The sequence below is a fragment of the Ostrea edulis genome, chromosome 2, assembly GCF_947568905.1.
Source record: "Ostrea edulis chromosome 2, xbOstEdul1.1, whole genome shotgun sequence".
Lineage (NCBI taxonomy): Eukaryota > Metazoa > Mollusca > Bivalvia > Ostreida > Ostreidae > Ostrea > Ostrea edulis.
This window is the reverse complement of record NC_079165.1, coordinates 38121892-38146214: the sequence shown is the minus strand read 5'-3', so window position 1 is coordinate 38146214 and position 24323 is coordinate 38121892. Positions and strand designations below refer to the sequence as shown.

General features: G+C 35.1%; 3 protein-coding genes across 5 annotated transcripts in view; 2 read left to right on the top strand and 1 right to left on the bottom strand.

The window, feature by feature from the left end:
• LOC125680523 (60 kDa neurofilament protein-like) overlaps positions 1 to 304 on the bottom strand; it is a 64611-nt gene extending 64307 nt beyond the window's left edge. Inside the window, exon 1 of one of the 2 annotated variants that reach the window (XR_008799925.1) lies at positions 187 to 304. The gene's annotated coding sequence lies outside the window, so the exon portion shown is untranslated. The remainder of the gene's footprint in view (positions 1 to 186) is intronic. The other variant, XR_007371984.2, reaches the window with a different exon arrangement.
• LOC125680510 (heat shock 70 kDa protein 12A-like) lies at positions 81 to 15689 on the top strand. Its single transcript, XM_048920178.2, has 4 exons — positions 81 to 485; positions 9325 to 9546; positions 10372 to 10525; positions 14242 to 15689. The coding sequence occupies exons 1-4, from the start codon at positions 141 to 143 to the stop codon at positions 15393 to 15395; spliced, it is 1875 nt and encodes a 624-aa protein (XP_048776135.2). The 5' UTR covers positions 81 to 140; the 3' UTR covers positions 15396 to 15689.
• A 7209-nt stretch (positions 15690 to 22898) lies between these two features.
• The window catches only part of LOC125682838 (heat shock 70 kDa protein 12A-like), a 14291-nt gene continuing 12866 nt past the window's right edge, over positions 22899 to 24323 (top strand). Inside the window, exon 1 of one of the 2 annotated variants that reach the window (XM_056153927.1) lies at positions 22899 to 22979. The gene's annotated coding sequence lies outside the window, so the exon portion shown is untranslated. Of the gene's footprint in view, positions 23202 to 24323 lie in introns of both variants that reach the window. The other variant, XM_056153928.1, reaches the window with a different exon arrangement.

Here is a 24323-nt window from a genome sequence, read left to right as displayed (position 1 = left end):
TAGGTAAGTTTTGATCATGTTTACATGTAATAACTGAGGGTTAAAAAGGGGTACATGGAACTGGAATGATTCCAAATTTAAAGGTCAAATAATCGGCTATGTTTATTGTACAAACCGAAAGTAAATGATAATAACACAAAATGGCTGCTAAAACAGTAGGTCTTCAGACTTCCGTAAAACAAAAACCTTCACAGTCCTCCAGATTACTAGTAGCCGCTATAGACTTCGGGACAACGTACTCGGGATACGCCTACTCATTCAAGGCAGAGTGGCCAAAAGTCATCACCAATACGTGGAATGGCGGGGAACAACTCTCGTACAAGGCGCCAAGTGTACTTCTCCTTAACAATGATGAATCATTCAATTCATTTGGATTTCAAGCTGAAAAAAATTACGCCTCCATCACTGCTGATGAGGAAAAAGATCCCGAGAAGTATTTCTTTTTCCAACGATTTAAGATGATATTAAAAACAACGCTTGAAAAGGTAATACATAACGAAAACTCCTTATGTACGATATCTTATAAATTGGACATTTCATTTCCCCGAGGGCCCTTGATTGGTGAATAAACAGATATAAAATAACTCAAAAGCTCTCCCTCTCTCTCTCTCTCTCTCTCTCTCTCTCTCTCTCTCTCCGACCAAACCTGCTACATGCAAGTGAGGACGTCCTCACAATGTGTAAAAGAGAATACGCACATATATTATTCTAAAGGCAAAGAAGTACTGTGTTAGGTATAGCTATAGGGATACCTATAAACATCTATTTAATACTCTCTTTCGAATTATGGGGGGGAAAGGGTTTTTGAGAGAGAATATTAGTGAGGACATGTCCTCACACCACTTTTCCTCACTAAGCTAATATTTTGTATCTACATATTTCACATGCTGTAGGTCACATTTATGAGGACGTAATTGTGAGGACATTTTTTGTCCCCAGTGCAATTCTGTCCTCACAACTTCTATCCATTGGTTGAAATTTGCCTCCTCACTTTTCAGTTTTACTCTCTCTCTCTCTCTCTCTCTCTCTCTCTCTCTCTCTCTCTCTCTAGTATATATCAAAACATAAATGTTATCAATTTACTTAAGGGGAGCTTTTAAACTGTTGTGATGAAACAGTTACAATTGACCCCAATCAATGTAATTTTCATTCAATCTTGAATTAAAGAGGGTAAGCAAACTCACCCCTGTTAATTTTTGTAACGTTTGCAAAATGGCAAAAAATGTTTCCTGTGAAAACGAAGTGCACCAAATTATGGCATATGATAAACAAAGTAAACACGTTGGCAATTGACATTTAGACACCTGGCTAGGAGGTTATAAAAGTTGGCTCGGGCTCCAGCTCCAACTCTAGCTCGAAAAAAAGATTTGGAGTATGGCTCCAAATAATTTTAGGTTATAAAAACTGGCTCAAGCTCTGGCTCCAAATCAGGCTCGAAAGTTGTCTTGAAATTTTGAGCCGGAGCACATACTCTAAATGTGGGTTATAAAACTTTTGAGTAAGGAAATCATACTCCAAATGGAGTATGCCATACTTAAATCTCGAGTAAGCTCAATAGCTTACTTGAGATTTAAAGTATGTACTCAAAGTGTCGTTTGCTTTTATAAAAATGACTGCATACCGACAAATGCCAATTAGGAAACGTGCTCCACACAATATCAGAGACAGATCATGCAACCCTTTAGAAGAATTATCTGCAGATGATGTTCTTGCAAGATATATATTCTTACCACACACCATTATGGATCGCTTGCTTCAGCTTACAGACCTATCATCTCCAACTCAGCGGAACCTTCCAATTCCACCCCTCCTTCAATTACTAGTAACGCTGAGATTTCTATGTTGGATTTTACAGCTTTTATAGGGCTTGAAATATGTCCTATGTAGTCATTTTTACTATTTTCTGTCATTTTTAATGTGAAATTGATGAAATAACGCAAATTTTAAGGGGTTTTGAAAAAAAAGTAAGTTCTCCCAAAAAAAAGTTATTAGATAAATCAAAATTTTGTCATTAATTCTCAGAGAGTAAAAGAAATTATTGCTTTCTTCTATCGTTTACATTTTTCTAAACAAGATACCACGATTTACCTTAAATTCTATAAGTTTAAGAGGGGGGGGGGGGGTACTGTCCCTGAAACGTTCTACTTCCCCACTTAAACGGTGAACGCAAAGCGGAATATTTCGGATTTTACCCTTGATTGTACTTATTTTATAACAAAGGTAGGGAATATATATATATATATATATATATATATATATATATAAGCACGAAAACCCAACAACACCCTACTTTCATAAAGTGTCGGATCTGAGAAGATACAAGGCCAGTAAAGAAATTTATTTATAAAAGCACCGAAAAGGCAGTTTATCAACAGTGTATCATTCTTGTTACCTATGTAGATTATTGGTACTTGTCGTGTTTCGTGGTGTGTGTTATTTTGTTTATGTAATATACGTCTCTTGATAAAGACGCGGTTTGCGTCGAAAATTTTAGTTTTAAACGTGGCCTTTTCGGCGCAGCCCCCCAGACCCCCTGCCTCGGTAATATTCGAATCCAATCTACGCCTATGATATATATATAAAGCACGGAAAATTTCACTTTATTTGGATACCCACTTCCGCCCCTACCCGGGGTTGAACTCACGACCTGCGGAACCAAATCTCCTAGCAGCATGTAACCAGCGCGCTAGACCGCTCGACCATCTAAGCAAGTCTAAAAACTTGCTTTCGATGACGATGGAATTCTCGCCACGCTGTCTCACGCTACACGCTCATTGAGAATGGAAATGGGATACAGTAATTTAATGTACATTTAAGAGGATCATACATGATGCACATTGCATCGAAATATTTCATATATATATGTATATATATATATATATTTAAAGCACTAAATTTTCGCCCCAGCCCGGGGTCGAACCAGCGACCTGCGGCACCCACCGCCTAGCAAGACTGTCAAACCAGTGCGTAAGTCCACTCGGCAACAACGACTTCCCCTAAGTAAAGGAAGTTTTGTTATGCTCCTAAAGCGCTACTTATACACACTGATGCAATCTCACACAGTCGCTGTGTCATTTAGTGTTTAAGATATTTTATAAGGAGAGTGGATCTCTCGATGCAATTGTATAGAATATTTAAAATGAAGCACAAACAAACAATTATAACACCCAACCTTACGTTTACCCCTAGGATCTAAACGATACATGTGATAATCAATTAATTAATATATAAAGCACTAAATAATCACAACTAGGTACTGACAATTTTCGCCCCAGCCCGGGGTCAAATCAGCGACCTGAGGCACCCACCGCTTACTTATATATATATATATATATATATATACACACACACACAGTATATATAATCGATTCGGGAACTGAATGTTCTACAGTTCTGAATACATCTGTATGTCTATTTCTCATGAAATGATCGTAAAAAGGGTGGTATAGGTACCTCGTGTTGATGCCTGAACGCTTCTAAATAGTATAAAAGGTTCATTCCCACGTACATTTTGTGTAATTCACTATATTGCAACTATATGTACAGTATATCGACCTGAGGAAATAATCTCAGAATTAATGTATGTACAAAATAGTGTCACCATGAATTACATTTAGATTGTGCAATATATATTTGTATATATTTGATGCAGATAAAACTGTTTATTGTATACTGAACTACACGTATATTATATGTAGGACAGAAATGTACGAGAAAAATTACATCTTTATATCAGAGATTGATTGTATCTTGTTTAACGTCTCGCTCGAGAATATTTCACTCATATGGAGACGTCACCAAGACCGGTGAAGGGCTTTCGGCGCTTACGGCCATTGAGCAGTGAGGGTTCTTTAGCGTGCCACACCTACTGTGACACGAGTCATCCGTTTTTAAGGTAATCTCCGAGGACCCGTGACATTCACATCTTATGCCGAGCGTTTGGCGATGGAACTGTACCTGTTTTAACGACTTAGGTCTGTCGCGGCCGGGATACGAACCCCGGCCTTCCGCATGCGGGGCGAACGCTCTAACCTCTCTACCAAACGATACAAAAGTTTCAAATGTTGGGGAAAGGAGTAAATACATTTATTGACAATGTCTTTCATAAACATAGGCGTAAAATAATCACAAATACTTGTCAAATCAGTTTGACATTTTGGCACGATTGTGCATTGAAATGTAGCATCAAGTTACTTTTTTAAGATAGCGGGGGGGGGGGGGGGGGCTTAAGGAAAATAATAATAAATTGTGCTTTTACCCAACCTTGTAAATGCAAAATTGATAATTGGGGGGGGGGGGAGATTGTTGGGGGATGTGAGGTATTTATTGATTGTCATAAACTGCCTAATTTTTGTTCATGTACCAGCACTCGTCCTGTGCAACGTGTGCATGTATAAGGGTTGAATTCATAACTGCAGGTTCTTACATTCTTCTCTCATTCAGAACTAACACCCCCCCCCCACTTTTAAACCAAACAATAATTATGTTTTGTAATATAATGAAAATGATTTATTCTATTTTGGTGAGTGATCTGCAATTTTCCTTGAATTTTCACAGTTGATAATCCTGACATTTGAACTTTATAAATTAAATTTTTGATATAAGAAAATTAAAGTTTACTTTCATTCTTACGCACACGTTCCTTTTTCATTTTTGCCTTGTTATGAAGATCGATCCTTTCACTTTGGTGTAACGGCGATTTGTGAACGGTGAACGCAAAACTGTAAACGGAGTGCGAACGGGAAAATGGTAAAGTATCTAATGGACACAGACTACCAATTATTTTGCTATACATTCCTTTATAACATAAAAATTAATATAAAAAATTCCACCGCCTCAACTTACTTGAAATTTGACACAGACTTAGAGCAATTCAGGTCCAAAAATATTTGTGAATTTCAGGAAAATCCACCGCACACAAGTCCTGTTATGACACCGCAAGTAACCCCTACCCTGCATATTTCCCTTTCCCTTTGAGAAGCAGATAAACAATGGCCTATTTACACCCTTCCTTTCCTACTACACACTTAAGAGCAGAATTTCCCATTATTATAATTTTTAAAAACAATTTTCAGACCCTCTTCTTTCCATCTATGCCCTATAATAAACACAAATCCACCCCACATACATTCCCAAGAATTTTTAAAAAAAAACCTCTATTTATAAACGGGCACTACAATGAAATAGGGGTAAAATTAGTAGTCTGTAACCTAATGTTTCAGGAATTGTAATTCCGCCACTGGCTATACAGCTCTGCAGACGATAGCGAAATTTTATGTTGTAAATGTCTATGATATATACATGAAACACAGTAAAAATGGTAATATACAAGCATATATATTTTACAGAAATTACATCTTATTCAACGAATATCTCTTTTTAAAAAACATTTAGAACGTTTTAGCAAAGTACTGGTACTAAATAACTCTTATAAGGATTGGAATATTGCTGTGAACTGCCGTCAACATAAACACATGGGCGCCGCCATTACGGAAGAAGTCTAAAAAAGGCCGCTTGTGTAATTAAAAAACGTTTTGAGTACGAGCTCGAAAACTGGAGTAAGTACTCCTAGGAGTACATACTCGAAATGTTTTATAACCTTAGAATCTGACCACGTACTCCTAGGAGTATGATTTTGAATTCGAGCTAGAGTTGGAGCTGGAGCCCGAGCCAACTTTTATAACCTCCTATACCTGCATGATGAATAAATAGACTAGGTGTTTAAAACCTTCAAGGACGTTATGCCTTGCTTGGAAACACGCTTACTATAAACACACATTTAATTAAACATGTTTATTCCACTCTCAACTTTCAAGCATAAACGTGTTTAGTACACTAAAGTTTAAATTAATATTTTTAAATTTATATTTTACAACTAATAAAACAACTCCATTTGACAATTTCATAAATTTGGTATTTATAATGTAAATAAGTGTATATTTATCATCATGTAATGAATTCTATCAACAATTCATATATACATATATACATGTATATATATACATACATATATATATATATATATATATATTGGGATAAATCTCCGATATAATCTTCTAGAGTGCTCGACGTGGCCTCACGGAGCTACATAAATTGACGATCAGATGGAGTTCAATCACATAACATTTATTTCTCTACAGGCTGTTTCGTGAGGGGATGGTTTCCCCTCACTCGTCGGGAGAAAAATGACATCTAACGAAAAACATCCGCGTGGCTGAGAATATGTTACACAGAAACATACTGGATAGTTGCTAAGCATGATTACACACAGGATTGAGTAAATAGAAATTTATGGGAATGACGGCAAGTGCTGACAAGTTCTGAACGCTTATTCAATGAAGATTTTTCGGGATGACATATTATAAAGAATTTCTCTAGAATACAGAGGTTGCACTTTTTTGAAATGTTTGAGTATGATGATGTTTTTCCTAAAATTTCCCACTTGATTTTGTAGTCAATATTTTTGTCTTTCAATGTCCATATGAATTTGCTGAGCTCGGTGGTATTCTTTTTCGTGGAATTACGGAATGAATGAGTGTGGTTGGCGTATCTTAATTTGAACTCGGTGTCTGCTAGTCCCACGTAGCTCTCTTCTTGTCCATTATCGGCTCTGACTCTAGCTAAATACACAATTCCGTGGGCGCGACATTCACCGTTGAGCGGGCATTGGTCTTTGTTTCGGCAATTACACCTGTTACATGTATCTCCGGTCTGGCGCACTTGTTTAATTGAAGCGTTATGCGAGTCAATTACATTTTGCATGGATGGCATACAACTGTATGATATTTTAATAGTGTTTCTGTTGATAATCGGGCGTAGAACATGGCCTATCGGGAAACACTCATCTATAATTTTGAGAAACTGTTTACCCAAGTTTGTTTTTACGTTACTATCATATGGGGGGTTAAACCATGTGATGTTACGGGAACGATTTCTTCTGCTGTTCTGTTTAGTTTATTAAAATATCATACAGTTGTATGCCATCCATGCAAAATGTAATTGACTCGCATAACGCTTCAATTAAACAAGTGCGCCAGACCGGAGATACATGTAACAGGTGTAATTGCCGAAACAAAGACCAATGCCCGCTCAACGGTGAATGTCGCGCCCACGGAATTGTGTATTTAGCTAGAGTCAGAGCCGATAATGGACAAGAAGAGAGCTACGTGGGACTAGCAGACACCGAGTTCAAATTAAGATACGCCAACCACACTCATTCATTCCGTAATTCCACGAAAAAGAATACCACCGAGCTCAGCAAATTCATATGGACATTGAAAGACAAAAATATTGACTACAAAATCAAGTGGGAAATTTTAGGAAAAACATCATCATACTCAAACATTTCAAAAAAGTGCAACCTCTGTATTCTAGAGAAATTCTTTATAATATGTCATCCCGAAAAATCTTCATTGAATAAGCGTTCAGAACTTGTCAGCACTTGCCGTCATTCCCATAAATTTCTATTTACTCAATCCTGTGTGTAATCATGCTTAGCAACTATCCAGTATGTTTCTGTGTAACATATTCTCAGCCACGCGGATGTTTTTCGTTAGATGTCATTTTTCTCCCGACGAGTGAGGGGAAACCATCCCCTCACGAAACAGCCTGTAGAGAAATAAATGTTATGTGATTGAACTCCATCTGATCGTCAATTTATATATATATATATATATATATATATATATATCCTAACAATTTTACATACCTTCATCGATTCCATGTAGGTCAAGTACATATTTTTCATTTGACCTGTAAAGCACCAAAAAAGAGAAAGACGAATGAGAAAGAGAGAGGGGGTGTCCTTCTCAAGTTACAAATACAAATACCCCCATTTTGACAGCATTTTACTGCGACCAAACTACCGCGTTAGGTGCGAGTACCAACATTCGACTAGACTGACAGCAAACGTGTTGTGTAGAAACTTTAAAAGGGGTCCACACTCGCTTTTCAAGAGTGGGGTTATTCCCTTCTTCTTATGGTTGATTATAAATCCTTATTCTAACAAATGCTCTTCCATGGATGTCCCTATTTATTTTTTAAACTAACTTTAAACCTGCGTGTTCAGATAGAAATACCACTTACTTTTAAAACCTTGCTTGTGTGTCTCCTAGCTCTTCCCACGTAAATTTAATCCTTATCCTTCTATTTTAACCCCTTTTCTCGCATAATATGTCACAATTCTGGGTCTATCCACTACACATGTGCTTTCTCTAACTAGACGGCATGCTGCACTGTTTACCGTCTGTGCGCATGCGTATGCAGACCGCATGGAGGAGCCTCAATGTATTTTTACAGGGTCGTCAAAAAGTATTACTTTGTGTTATTGTCGCAGAGTTTATACATTAAACTACTAGTATGCAACAAAATTTGAGAAAGCTTTGGGGAAATTGTCATTTCATAATTTTTTGCGCAAAATGACCTGTAGTGTCTTATTAAGTGTTGAAGATGAATTAATAACATGCAGTATATTTAATGCCAATCTGAACATTGGGTGTTAATTGATTTAATTCACTTTTTTTTAAGGTTGATCGATCCTCATGTGCATGATGTCATGGGTTTTTGCAAAAATCTTAATAATTAAACTTTGTGCATGATATAAATATATCTTTCCGAGGATTTTTGTTCACTGGATATATTAAAAAATCTGGTAAACTATTAATACTGAAAAAGTTTATATTTTCCATAGATAATCAATTATTTATGATTTAAAAATTGTTGTCAAGGGCAATAACTCCTATGCTGGAATTTCCTCTACTGGATATCTATTATACATTGGTTTCCCTAATATCCACAATTAATCTATACATATTTAGGAATTAGCAGTTTTTAAAACTGTTGATATTCAAATTTTGTCATTTCAACAAGTTTTTATCTATTTTTATTATTCTGTTTCACGAAAATGTGTGATTTTCTGATGTTGACGTATACTTTTGTTTTTGTATGTCTGATATCTTTAAAAATGTGGCAACATATACATTTTCTTTGGTTAATAATTAAATTAAACTATATTGAGTGGAAATTAATAAAGTTTTTCCACTTTTAACCATTAATATTGAAAAGTCACATGAGGATCCAGCTACCTGAAATGAACATTCTGTGTTCCATTTGAAAACAAGTCTGTGTAAAACCGGTCGACAGGGGATGCTTACTCCTCCTAGGCACCTGATCCCACCTCTCTGGTGTGTCTAGGGGTCCGTGTTTGCCCAACTATCTCTATTTTGTATTGCTTGTAGGAGTTATGAGATTGATGACTGTTCGTTATCTTCACCTTTCATAAACACCCGTTTAACATAATTTTTACAGTGTGATGTTTCATTATAGAGAGTTCACCGGAGAACACAGTGCCTTGCTGAGAACGGTAAATCAGTGGATGCTATGAAGGTTTTCACCTACTGCATCAGTTATATGAAAGACCACTTGTTAGAGGAGTTAGCCAACCGCCTTAAGGACGAGATAACTATAGAAGACATCGATTTTGTTGTGACTGTGCCCGCCATTTGGGATGACACCGCTAAAATGTTTATGAGAGAGGCAGCAGAAAAGGTATACCTCTGTTAAAGAAATGAATTTGTTCTCTCCAGGTTTGCCGGTACATGTAACTGTTTTCTTACTAGTTTCCATAAATCGACTGTAAAATCTTTTATGATGAAGGGGTTTTATTATCGTGGTTTGAGAAATATATGCCTGCTTGTTATGTCCCTTTAAAAAAGAGGGGACATATCGGTTTGTATTTATCTGTCGATCAGTCGATGGATCAATTGATCTTGAGAACTCTTTGTTTCACAAACAAATCTCTTACACTGGTAGCCATTGAAATGTGAATGATCCATATTGATTTGGAGGTGACAGGATCAAAATCAATCAGGGGTCAAACTACTCCGGACATAAGAAAATATTGTTTGCACAATATCGTAAGGATCCTTTCCTTGATAAACATCAAACTTGGTATACTGGTATACCCTAAGGAGTAAAGGTCGCAAGGCCAGGGGTCAAATTACTCCAGACATGAGGAAATATTGGCTGCTTAATATCTTGTGAACTCTTTGCTTGCGAGAGATCAAACTTGGCGCACTGGTATTCCTATTTTTCATCATTATCATATATAGACATTCCCTATTCAATATAGCCTTACTGGTGGTATGTACGTTCTTGTATATGTTTCCAAAACGTTTCTAGCGGGGACTTTATATCGTTGTAGAATAGTATGGAATTATTACTGTACAAACAATAAATAAATCAATAGTGGTGAAGAAAATAAATCAGACAATTAATAGAATCACATGTTAGTAGTTTACTAGTTTGGCTACGTATACTAAGAAAGTACAGAAAATCAGTGCCAGAATCAGTAACTTTTAAAGACTTTTTCAGACTGGGATAAAAAGAGAGCAGTTACACGTGGCCTTAGAACCAGAAGCAGCATCAATATACTGTCAACTGATGCATCTAGAATCAACAGAAAACAGCAGCTTCTTCTTGGCAGGAAAGGAATCTGGTGCAAAATACATGGTCCTTGACCTTGGCGGTAAGCTTTATTTCTCAATGTTTTTATAATTTGTTTCAATATTTGTAATTCACATGTACTTATGTTTGAACTGTTGAAAAACGTGTAAAAGCGTTGTCAAAATATTGAATATTGAAAGGTGAAGATAACGAACAGTGATCAATATCATAAATCCCATAAGCAATACAAGATAAAGACTTGGGCAAACACGAACCCCTAGACACACCAGAGGCGGGATCAGTTGCCTAGGAGGAGTAAGCAACCCCTGTCGACCGGTCGTACCCGCCATGAGCCCTATATCTTGATCAGGTAAACGGAGTTATCCGTACTCAAAATTAGTGTGCCACGAGCGGTCTAACAATCTGTATGAAACACGTCAGACAGTATTACGAAATGCACCTTCCCACCAAAGTGTACATCATATAACCTCCTATTAAGCTAGATATTGTTTTATGAAAAACAAATGTTTCCCCATCTCACCAAATTGGAAGTGCTCCAAATGAAATTTCTCCTTAATGTACTGAATGGTATGGAGGAGAAAGCATGAGCATAGACATCATGAACTCCAGTAAGCCACGTATAGGAGAAGTGTTCACAAACTATTTTATACCCTACACCCCTCAGATCCACTTTAACTTTAAGGAAAACAATAGGATCCTCCTGTCCCTACAATATGCACATTTGCAAATCGCATTGAAGTATTGTACAAAGTTTCAAGTCTATCGGATAATCCATACAGGAAGAGAAGCGTTTACAAGCTATTTTACATCCCCCACCCCTCTTCGATCCACTATAACGTTTAGTAAAATAATTGAATCCTCCTGTCCCTACAATATGCACATCTACAAATGGCAATAAAGCATCGTACAAAGTTTCAGGTCTATCCTATAACCCATATAAGAGGAACAGTGTTCACAAACTATTTTACATCCTCCATCCCTCTTAGATCCACTAATGTAAGTTTTAGGAAAATAATTGGATCCTCCTGTTCCGACAATATGAACATCTACAAATGGCAATGAATTATTTTGCAACGTTTCAAGTCTATCTGATAGCCCATATAGGAGAAGAAACGTTCACAAGATTTTGTGACAGGCAGACTCAATGAAATTTTGATAGTAAATTGGCATAGGATAAAACCGTTTTGTAATAAATTTTACCAAAATTACTTTGGGAGGCAAAAGTGAAATTACAATTTCTGACAACGATTGCAGTTTTTCTATTGTACATGTAGTAAGGATTTCCCCATTAGTATCACTATTGAAGGGTCAATGAATTAACATCAAATCACTGTTAATGTCCGAGAGAATAAAACCGAGACTAAATTAGCGCTCCCTAGCGGTAACAGTTATCATCGTGAATCTTTACCAGATTCTCTGCTCGTCGGTTATTTGCGGAGACAGCCGAACGTTTGGTTGAACGAGACTAGTCGTAAAAGGGAAAGGTGCTCCGAGTGTGACAACGTATGATACTTATAATTTTGATAAAAAAATATTTAAAAACCAAAAAACAAGAGGACCATGGGCTACATCGCTCACCTGAATCATCTCGGCCCTGCCATTGTTCATTTGTTGTGATTTTAAAACATTTTTTCCAATCTTTATTTCCATGAAACATTTTGATCCCATATTGTGATCCCAACATAGCTTCAAAGGATCACAACATAACTGAAAAATCAATTCACATAACAAAGAAATGCCTCAACACTAATATGACTAACACTCTCTTGCTGTTCTGGATAAGATCAAGATCACAAGGTCATAGATCATGGTATGATACGAATGACCCAGCCATAAGAAATATATATACAAAATATGAAAGCTCTATCTCAAATAGTTGAGGAGATATTGAATAAATGATATTTTTATTAAAAGTAGGTCAAACTTCCAGGTCAAGGTCATAAGGTCAAACACTGAAGTAAATCAAGGTTTTGCCATAAAAATCAATATACAGATATGATAGTTTTTCCTTAAATACTTCAGGAGATATATATTAGTCAGGTTTTAAGAAAGTAGGTCAATGTCATAAGATTAAATTTGATTGTATCACAACGTCTTGTCATAAAAATATATATACATGTACAAAATATGAAAGCCCTAAGTTGAATACTTCTGAAAATATCTAATATGTTACATTTTCTTAAAAGTAGGTCAAATTTCAAGGTTACAAGGTCAAGGGTTAAAGTATGAAATAAAAGGTATTGTCATAATAAATTTATATACAAAATACCAAAGATCTGTCTTAAATAGTACAGGAGATATTGAATAGGTCAGATCTAGAGTGTTCTAAAGTAGGTCCAACTCCCAGATCAAGGTCAAAAGATCAAACTTCACAAATAAGGTATTGCCATAATCTATACATAAAATTAAAAGCCCGTCTAAAATAGCTACAGATATATTTGATAGGCTGTGTGTTCCTAAATATAGGTCAAACTCAGAGTTCATGGTCGCAAAGGCAAAGGGCACGATATGAAATTAACTGTCTTGCCATAAGAAATATACATACACAATATGAAATTTCTACTTCTGCATGATATTGAATAGATCAGATTTTTATTAAAAATAAATTAAACTTCCAGGTCAAGGTCACGAGATCACACACAATTGCATCACATGAAAGGTCTTTCCAATTCACTGTATACAAAATATGAATGTCCTAGGTTAAATAGTTCAAGAGATGTTTTTAAATATTTTCCCATGCATGTATGTATATCAGCAAATACCACTTTGATCCCTTATTGGAGCCCCCACCCTACCCCCGGAACTATGAATTCCACAAACTTGGAAGTGTTTTTTTTTTTCAGGACGTTTTCATGTACATTTTCACTTTTCTGCCCATGTGATTTTTGAAAAGAAGATTTTTAAAGATTCACCCCATATACATGTAATCGTATGTAAAACTTTGATCCTTTATTGCGGCCCCACCCTACGCATGGAGGTCATGCATTTTTAAAAAAGTTAAATCTCCGCTGTTTCGGGAAGCTTTCATGTAAATGTAAACTTTTCTGGCCCAGTGGTTCTTAAGAAGTTTATTTAAAGATTTTCCCTATACGTTCCCATGTAAAACTTTGATCCCCCTATTGTAGCCCCACCCTACCCCGGGGGCATGATTTTAACAAACTTGAATCTGCACTATGTCAGGAAGCTGCCACGTAAATTTGAGCTTTCCTGGCGCAGTGGTTCTATAAAAGAAGATTTTAAAAGATCCCTCTATATATTTCCATGTAAAACTGACCCCCTATTGTGGCCTCGCCCTACTCTTGGGCCATGATTCTAACCCACATGTCAGGAAGCCTTCGTGTGGATTTGAAGTCTCCTGGCCCAGTGGGTCTTGTGAAGAAGATTTTTAAAAGAACCCACCTTGTTTTTGTATTTTCGTGATTATATCTTAGTGAAGTGGGCATGGTCCTTCATTTGAATAAACTGGAATCCCCTACACCTTTGAATGACTTGTACCAAGTTTGGTTGAAATTGGTCCAGTGGCTCAGGAGAAGAAGATGAAAATTAAAAAGTTTACGAACAGACAGCTGAACAGACAGACGACAGACAAAGGGTGATCGGAATAGCTTACTTGAGCTTTCAGCTCATGTGAGCTAAAAAGTGATTAAAAATACATTTGAAAATGTATTTACAAGTATGACGATCACGATCAATTTCTGTTCAGAAAAATAACATCTGTTCGTTTATTTCAGTCTTCGTATATATAATTTGTGATTATATCTTTTTATGATTATTAAGGTGGGACTGCAGATATCACTGTCCATCAACTGAAGAAAGATGGTACTTTAGCAGAGTTGGTCCCCGCAAGTGGGGGTGACTGGGGAGGAATATGTGTTGACAAGGCATTCCAAAAGTTTTTGACTGAATTGTTCGGTGAAGATGTTATGAAAATGTTTAAATCACATCCAGATTATATCGAAGATTACTTTGACTTCTGGCAAACTTTTGAAATAAAAAAAAGGAGTTTTGATTTGAACAAACCCAAACAGGAAGAAAAGGAAAACGACAAAAGTAAAGAGGAGACTGAGAAAGACGAAATGTTTCTCATTCGGCTCCCTGTGGCACTTGCAGAAATAGTGGGGAAACAAACTCAACGCGATTTTAAGGTTAATCGGTCCGATGTTATTTTTCAGGAAGTTATTGAAAAATCGTCATTCAAAAATGATTTAAAATGTGAACACGGAAAATTGCAGATGAAATGTTCCTTTTTTAAACGTATGTTTGACCCCACGGTAAAAATGCTGTCTGACCATTTAGCAAAGCTTCTCAAAACTATAGAAGACGATTTGAAAGTAATATTAATGGTCGGAGGTTTTTCGGAGTGCAGTGTTGTCCATAACGCTATTAGAGCGAAATTTCAAGATAAGTGCAGAGTGGTCATTCCTAATCAGGCGGGCCTGGCAGTCCTTAAAGGAGCTGTCTATTTCGGTCATCAACCTGATCTGATATCCGAACGTGTCGCACGATATACTTATGGAATTCAAGCATGGCCGAAATTCGATAAAAGGCTACACTTGGAATCAAAGAAAGTCGTCATGGGTAATGAACACAGGTGCAAAGACGCATTTTTTAGATTTGTTGCGAAAGGAGAAAGGATCAAACCAGGGGATAAAAGATCGCATCTATTCCAGGCCCTAAAACCAGGGGAACCATCTCTGGAATGTGGCGTATTTATCTCCAACGAAGAAAGTCCTAAATATATTGACGAGAAGGGATGTATCAAACTTGGAGAGCTGAGTGTTCCTCTTAGCTCTAATGCAAAGGAAATAGAAGAGTCTCTTATATTTGGGCACACGGAATTGCTAGTAACAGCATGCAACTGTCAAAACAAAAAGGAATACAAAGTTACTTTTGATTTGCTATCCGAAAAAATTAATTTTCCAGAACAATGAAAAAAAAAATCACAAGACTACGTGTAATATCCAATGCAGTCCCGCAGAGGTGTCGAAAAACTCAGTTTTACAGTGTTGGAAGCATATTTCCTTATCTTGATTTTTATAAAAACATTTCCAAATGTCCAAAAATTAAGAAAAGGTGAATTTCGTATATTTGTCAATTTGAAATAGAACTACAAAAATAACTGCAAATATTAGCAGTATTCAGGTGGGTTTTTTTTTTTTAATTGAAACATGTTTTGTTCAAAATTGCATGTTGAATTAAATGAATAAAATTGAAAATACATTGTTCATACAAAATCAGTTCTATATATGATACTGTACAATGTATACCGGAAATCTTCCGGCCTGGAGGTTATAAAACTTTTTTGAGCACATTTTCATACTCAAACTCAAACTGCGTGTTCTAAATCGTACTCATACTCAAATGTGAACATGGTGAAGGTTATAACACTTTTATAAAATCATTCTAATACTCAAGTGAAGTACATGCTCAAGATTTTTGGAGTATGCTGGGAGCTTGCTCAGAGTTGTAATCAAAACAAACATGGCGGATTTTGAGTATGAGCACGTTAAAAGTTTTATTTTCACTTATGAGATGAAGAAATGTCTCTGAAATGCCAGACTGCTGGATTTTACTCCATGTAATACAGATATCATTTCTCCATATGCTACACATGAACATCCTCGTAAAACAATCAATCAGTCACGAATATCCTTAGTATGTAAAAAGTTCTCGGAATGTGTGATATTCTTCGTACATGTATATTGTCCCGGTTAGATCACCAAACTGGTTATGCAAGGATCCCGGGTTCAATTTCTGATTGACCCCCAAAAAAGTCTCCCCTTCTTTGCTACAGTGACTCCGAAATGTCCATATACAGGTAATATACCTAAGTTGTTTTTGGGTTAATTTGTCTTTCGTTCACTTTTTGAGGGGATCCAAGCGAAAACTTAAAATGTCACGAAAGCTTTAGTGTTGAGAAACGTCGCGCGGTTAATCTAGGTCTACGCCTATGTACATTTTATGTATTATTTACACCACTCATCAACGATTCCTACCAGGTAAATTATCTTCCCGAGTCAAGAGTTTCTGATCTGCCCCATTGTTTATATGAAGCGGAGCGGATCAGGCACCGTTGTCTCGGGAAGATGCAGGTCAATAAGAGTTCAATAAGTGTAACAGGAAGGGAGAAAATACAACAGACCATACCGGAATTCGAACCCGAGCCCCCTGAATCTCCAGTCAGGTGCTCTAACAACTGAGCTATCTATCTGGCCCACAGGTGCTTGTGGACAGGACTTCCGGTACCCCCCTTCTTGTATTTTTAAATGTTCAATTCCTTGGGTATTTCGGACGTATTTTTGATGAAATATGTAACTTCAGAGTTTATATATTTGAATGGAATACACAAATCTCGCATAGAAACCGTTTTTAAAAATGCCATATCTTATGATCGGTGATATGGCATTTTTAAAAACGGTTTCTATGCGAGATTTGTGTATTCCATTCAAATATATAAACTCTGCTGTTGAACGGCGATAAGAAATTGCGCACCAAATAGCGATGCAATTAATCCAAGAATCATCAGTAAATTTACCGTTCTTTTCAGTTCATAGTTGCTCTTTCGATAGGATTTCTTAGTGCGCAAAGTGCAGATTTTATCACACCTTCTTCATCTCTTATGATTGATATGACATTTTGAAAAAAAAAAAAAACGGTTTCTATGCGAGATTTGTGTGTTCCATATACATGTAAATAAAAATACTGAAGTTTAATATTTTATCAAAAATATACACGAAATACCATTAAAAAATGCAGGGAGGGGAAGGGAAGCTGAAGTCCTGTACACAAGCCAACAGAGGATGCTTACTCCTCCTAGACGCTTAATCCAACCTCTAGTATGTACAGGATTTCGTGTTTGCCCAACTATTAAATTGTGTTCCTTTTAGGAGTTATGAAATTGATCACTGTTCGTTATCCTCGCCTTTTCATATGTGCAAAATTAAGACCACGTGGCTATTTTTTGTAACTTGAATGAATTGTAGCTATTTTACTGTCATTATTTTATCGATGGTTACGAAGTTATGTACGTAGAGATCATAGACAATTTCAAAGATAAAGGATAAGTAATTGCCTAAGGTTTAAGCACAAGTTCTTGCACTTTAAGCAATGAAAATTTGTTTAGTGTTGTAAGTCATGTCAATCTGTAAGAGGGGTTGTAGAAAAAATCAAAAATTAGTATAAACCCAAGTTAAGGTAGCTATTGATAGCTAGCCCCCAAAAAACCGCTCATTGAATTTTTTTCAATTTTATTTATTATAACATTTTGACTTTATCCTAAAACATATAAAAAAAATCAACAAAAGTAATCAGGTTAATTTTCGAGGAAAGCGAGATTGAAATCCCCTCTTTTGCAGCCCCAAAAGGCAAAAAATGCCAAAATTGAGCAAATTAACACAGAAGCCAATAAAAAAAATTATTGACACCAGAAATATTGTTTGTCATATATAGTTATGTAAATTAAACCTGAAAACGCAGTCTTTACGTACCGATATGCATGCTCCGATGACAAACTTTCACCAGAGTTCGTTTGCTCGTAGGTGACGTAATGAGGCCTTGACGGAGAATTTGGCTCCGATGATTTGTGTTCAACGCCGAATATTTTGAAAAGCTTATACTCTCTATGACACTACGTTACAAGATGACGATTTTTAAAAATGTTTTGTGAAATTATTTGTATTGATCGATTTGTTTGTCTATCATCGTAGCTCAGTGATTAAAGTATTGGAATGGTGAACCACAGATCTCGAGTTCAAATCCGCCAGAGTCTTTTGTTCATATGTGTTGAAATAATTTTTTTGAAAATCATGTTTTATCTAAATTTGCATATTTTCTGCCCCCCCCCCCCTTTTTTTTAAATTTTTTTTTTTTACATATATAGATCTATACTTATTATATATCATCATATCTTTTGTGATTATTAAATCAATTCGTACTGATTTGAGAAACTATTTCAGGGTGTAGTGAGCCACCTTAAGGTGAAAATTTGAAAGAATGTCGTCTTTTCCACCGAATGGAATAACATTCGGATCTGCCTCTGTATAAAGCTCACACTTTTCATACCATGAATTATGCCCTGGTTTTGTTTTTACAGGCTTTGCAGCACTGCATGATATCCCACTGATTTGTAAAGTGTTTATTGCTCAAACATTTTGTACATCTTGAGTGTGGGACAATTGTACTGAAAGAGAAGCCAGTTTGCTAGAAAATATGCAGGTTTCTGCAGCACGAATTATTACGGGAATGAGAGTAAATTCTTCCAGATCAGCACTTTATGATGAATTAGGGTGGGACACTTTATCAACCAGAAGAAAAGTTCATAAACTTCTTTTATTTTACAAAATAGCTCATGGAATTGCTCCCCACTATCTTCAAGAACTTTTGTTACCTTACTTTCCTTCACAAAATTTACATAATCTAAGAAACTATGACAATCTAAGGTTTATTTTACCTCAAGATAGGACATCATCATACATGAACAGTTACCTACCTTCAACAATCAGACTTTGGAACGAACTACCTACTCACATTAGACAACTCCCCACTCTTGCGTCGTTTAAAACTGCTATTAAAAACGTGTGTTATAGAAAACCAAATAAATTGTTTAATTTAGGTAAACGTCGACTAAATATTGTTCATTGTCAATTAAGAAATAATGCTAGTAACCTACATGTTGACTTACATTGTCATTTTCTTCGAGATAATGCTACTTGTGATATGTGTGGTTATCATGCTGAGAATGCATTTCATTTCTTCTTTGAATGTGTCCAGTTCTCAGAACTAAGACTTAATTTATTTGAATCTATAAATGCAATGCAGCTGCATCCTTAGAATTATTACTCTGTGGAAATGAAACTCTTATTTCAACGATAATGCAAAGATCTTCAAATTTGTTCAAAATTACATCTTTCAAAGCAAAAGACTTTAACAATGCATTTAAAATATGTATTTGTAATGCATTTATCTATTCTCTTACTAGTGTATGTATTATGTATTTAGCCTTGAACCGGTACCCCCCCCCCTTTTTTTTTTCCTTTTCTTTTTTTATGTTTACTTGTTATCAAAGTTCTTATTTTCTATTAACCATCTACCTTATTTTTGGCATTTTTTGTGTTTTTGTTTGTTTACTATACATCTACAATACACATTTCCCATGTTATCATGACATGCTATGTGATACATGATACATGTATTCTATCTTCATACTTTTGAATTATGTATTGATTTTTATATTGTCAATATTTATCATACATATTGTATATATACTCATGCTCATCATTATACATACATGTAATCACCTTGTACCTTATTGGAGAAGGCTTATATGGCTGCAGGCCTGCTGCCTAATCCATTTATGTTTCATACATAATAAAATATTGTTTAAATTAAAAAGTGATAATACTCCCAAGATGTATGTTCTTTTAATTAAACTCTCAAATTCTATATGATGATTTCCCCTATGTTACACTTTAAGTGCAGAAATGTCGTTATGCATTTTCAATCTAGCAGCATTAAACTCTTCTATATGTGGATTGAGTATGTATTTATTTGATGCAATGATTGATTGATGTGGCTTGTGTTGTGTTGACACCAACAGACAAATCAAGTTTATGCGAATGAATTGTAAGTATGTTTAAGTGCAGAAAGGTAAAGTTTAACACACGCTGTATTAGTTTTAAAATTTCATAATTCCCATTCCATGTAAGGCATAAAAATTATACGTTTAAAAGATGACAATGCTATAAATCCCGAGTACGGACCTCCTAAAAGAGATATCTCTTTTTCTAAGGAGATTATATTTAAAATGAAATTGAGATATCTTATTTTCCTGCTGAATAGTAAACTGGGCATGACTTTTCATAGAGAATCGCTTTTATAGGGATGTCAACAACTGTAGTTAAATGCCACAAAGTTCAGGCTAGTAGAACCGGGGAAGGGGGCGGGTTATAAGGGTATATAGTGTTGATATATTGTGTTTTATGTATTTTTCATGTGTACATGTACGTTTTTTAAAGTGCGTTATCGTGTATGTTTCATGCCTAACGTATTATATGCTTTATAGTGGCTTTTCGATTCTATTTATTGTATATTTAGATAAAGATGACTTTCTTTTCTTTAAATATGGAATGCCAAATTAACATACACCTACGCATAACAATCGAATTAAAAATACCTTCATATGATTATGGATACAATTAATTCAGCTAGAGAAATCAATTAATACTTCCATTTTGCACGAATTAATAATAACATCATTAATTCAAATTGATGATATCGTTGATTTTTCTGTTGTGCACTATAATTCATTTAAAGACAGCTACAATTCGTTTTCTCTACAGGAAAAATTTTGCTCGGTAGTATTTGTACTCAGAGAACTTGGCTTTCACGTTGCAATTAAGCTAAATTGTGGTGAGCTACATAGTCCATGGTCTGTTTTCTTTTCTTCTTTTATTTATTATCACGGTTATATATATGTGGTAGTTGTAATTAGTTTAGTTTTATATTTTTATGATGACCTATTGAATAAGTTACTAAAATAATAAATTCTGTACACATATATCACTCTGCGCATTTAAATTACTTAAAACTTATTATTTACTTAAAGAATAGAAATTATGTTTTGTTTTGTTTTTCATTTATCGTCAAAGGAAATAATTCTTTGAACCATCAATTATAAGTAATTGATATTACAAAAAATGAATATAATGTACTGCAGTAAATTGCATTCCTGGTGGGAATTCCTGAGTTCTTTTTATGAAATAGTTCAGGAAATCTAGTTTTGAAAGAGATTTCAAAGGGTGTTGCCATTATTGAGTTCTTAAAAGTATAAAGTATATATTTCATTTATAGAGGATTTGCTAACACCAACAACTGTCCTCATAAAAGAGTTTAAGCAGCTTCACCTTTATTTCGGAAGCTGTAGCCTAGATCCATAAACTGGGTTGTTTTCATTGTTTCCCACTATTAAGGTTAATTGATCCTCGTGTGATGTCATAGGTTTTTGCAAAAATCTTTATCAAATTAACCTTTGCACATGATAGAAATATATCTTTCAGAAGAATTTTATTCACTGCATAAAATAAAAAATCTGGTAAACTATTGATTTTGAAAAAGTTTATATTTTCCATAGATAATCAATTCTTTGTAATTAAACATTTTTGTCAAGGGCAATAACTCCTATGCTGGTATTTCTTCTACTGTATGTCTATTATACATGATTGATTTCCCTAATATCCACAATTAATTTATACATATTTAGGAATTAACATTTTTTTTAAACTGTTGACATTTAAAATTTGTCATTTCAACAAGTTTTTATCCATTTTAATTATTCTGTATAACGAAAATGTGTGGTTTTCTGATGTTAACATATACTTCCATTTTTTTTTTTTTTATGTCTGACATCTTTAAAAATGTGGCAACATACACATTTTCTTTGGTTATTGATTAAATTAAACTATATTGAATGGAAATTAATACAGATTTTGCACTTTTAACCATTAATATTGATAAGTCACATGAGGATCGACCCACCTTAAACGAATCTACGACCTTAACCATCTTGTTTACACCCAAGACCGATTACACACGCACGCACGTGCGCGCGCGTGTGTGTGTAAAAAAAATCATCAACAATGGCGTGTTTGTGTTTATCGTGTTCAACAAACTCTGGACATTTTACTCACAAACTGAATAAAATTGCGAAGCACCTATATGTTTGTGAGTAAAATGTCCAGAGTTTATACATCTATAAATTCTTCAAAAAGAAGATTTGGATCTTATAATTCCAATTCGTTCCCTGCATCATCAATTTAAAAAAAGAAAGAATAGTTTCCCCCCGCACAATTTTATTTGTTTTCATGCGCGTATGTAGTATACATAGCGTTTGGGGATTTATCGTGATGTGTAAATTCTCGTTTAGATTTTTTTTGTCCAATCAAAATAATTGTAATAGAATATTTATTCAACCAATTTGGGCCCCCAGAGGAGCATAAGGATGCACATTGACAAAGTCCAAAATCACAGAAGCACATGACAAATGTAATAAATAGCATTGGAATTATATAGTTATGCAACAGACGGTATAAAATCTTTCAGATCCTGTTACAAATTCGCTTTACAAATCAATTATTTTTTTATAATAATAATTCGGAAACCAGTGGTTTGTTAGATTTTCCTCAGGGTGGAGTCATTATCTAGCCTTTGCAATGAGATGTTACACTCGTGGTGAATCTATCGCGAAGCATTCCCAGACTGCAGGGATCTAGAATTACCGAGAGCGACGGAAGTTTAGACTATGACACATGCAGATAATTCAACAATTGTGAATTATTGAAATTGTCTAATTAACTACTTGAAATAAATCACTGTTTGCAAGATATACATTTTATTACCATTTTCTTGCATGATTCGACGTGTATGTGACACTGGGCGTACTGGGGTCTCTTTTTACACCCATCCGATGATCCACTGACTTCCTGTTAGACCTAGTGAATGATCAAAATCATCAGTCGGAGGTATGATTATCTTTAGAATTTATCTTGAAATAAATCGCTTTAATTTACGGGTCCACATTTTCCTATCAGACAGAATTTGTATTATCAACGAAATTCAAAGTTGGGAGGGAAAGAGTAAAAAATTGTTTATTTGGAGAATAAATATTCAAACCGAAAGTAGAATTTTTGTAAGTCAGAAATTTTTTCGTAAATGTGACTTCCATGCACCAATATAATTGTTATGTAAGTAGAACGTTTGTATACTGTGAATCTAGTTATATAGCATGTGATTATGGTGCTCCATATGGTTACAGCCCGGGTTTGTACCTTTTCCACTCAAGAAATGGGGGAGGGGGGGGCAAAAAAGTAACCCTTTTTTTTTACAATTCAGCCAAAAAATAGGGGATTGCAACTCCTGTACCCCCCCCCCCCCCCTCTATATCCACTACTGCCTTTATATAAGATTCAATTTTATTAGAATAGTAATGCTTACATTATTTTGAAATTAAGCAAAGTTCTATATATTATTTCTATACTTAAAATAAGACAAATGGTTACTGATTTCATTATTGGCCGATCATCAGTCGGTTAAAGTCAACTGTAGCTGCAGAATAAAATAATGGGACAGATCAGATCTTTGAACCATCTCAACAGGGATCGAAATTAACTTTTTTCACTACTAGCAAATTTTAGCTAGTGGATTATTTTCCAACTAGCAAAATTGAATTTTTACTAGCATTTTTCAATCGATTGCTGTTTTACAGGAATTTAAAAAAACAAGCATGTATCTATATCAAAATATAGGGGAAATCTTTTAAAATTGCAATAATAAAAATATTATTGAGAATTCTTTCATTTAAAATTTATTGAATTATCCGACAACATACAAGTATCATTGGTGCATGATGAAGGTCATAGGCTACACTTGTGCGGCGAACTCGCTGTCCAGAGATCTACCACCTATTTACAACATCATGTGGTTTGAAATCTTGAAGACTGTTTACGCCAATTCAAACTATTTGTTCAAAACTTTTGGAAATTCCATCTAAAAAATTCTAATTGAAAAAAAAACCCGCGAACTCTTAAAGGGACTGACTCACAATTTTCTCCAAAATTTTGTTTTTCACTTTTAATGACCAGAGTCTACTGTCTATAATGTGTTCAAATGATTTCACATAAAAATTAAGGTTATACATTATCACAGAAGCTCAATTTAGAGAGTTCATATTTGTTTTGTAAACAAAGATTGCGGTATGTTATTGTTTACGAAATTTTCAGAAGAAATGGATATCGATCCAAGTTTATTATATATCTTTCACATTTCAAGCATTCTTCGGGTAAAATGTGTCATCTAAAAGTTAAAAT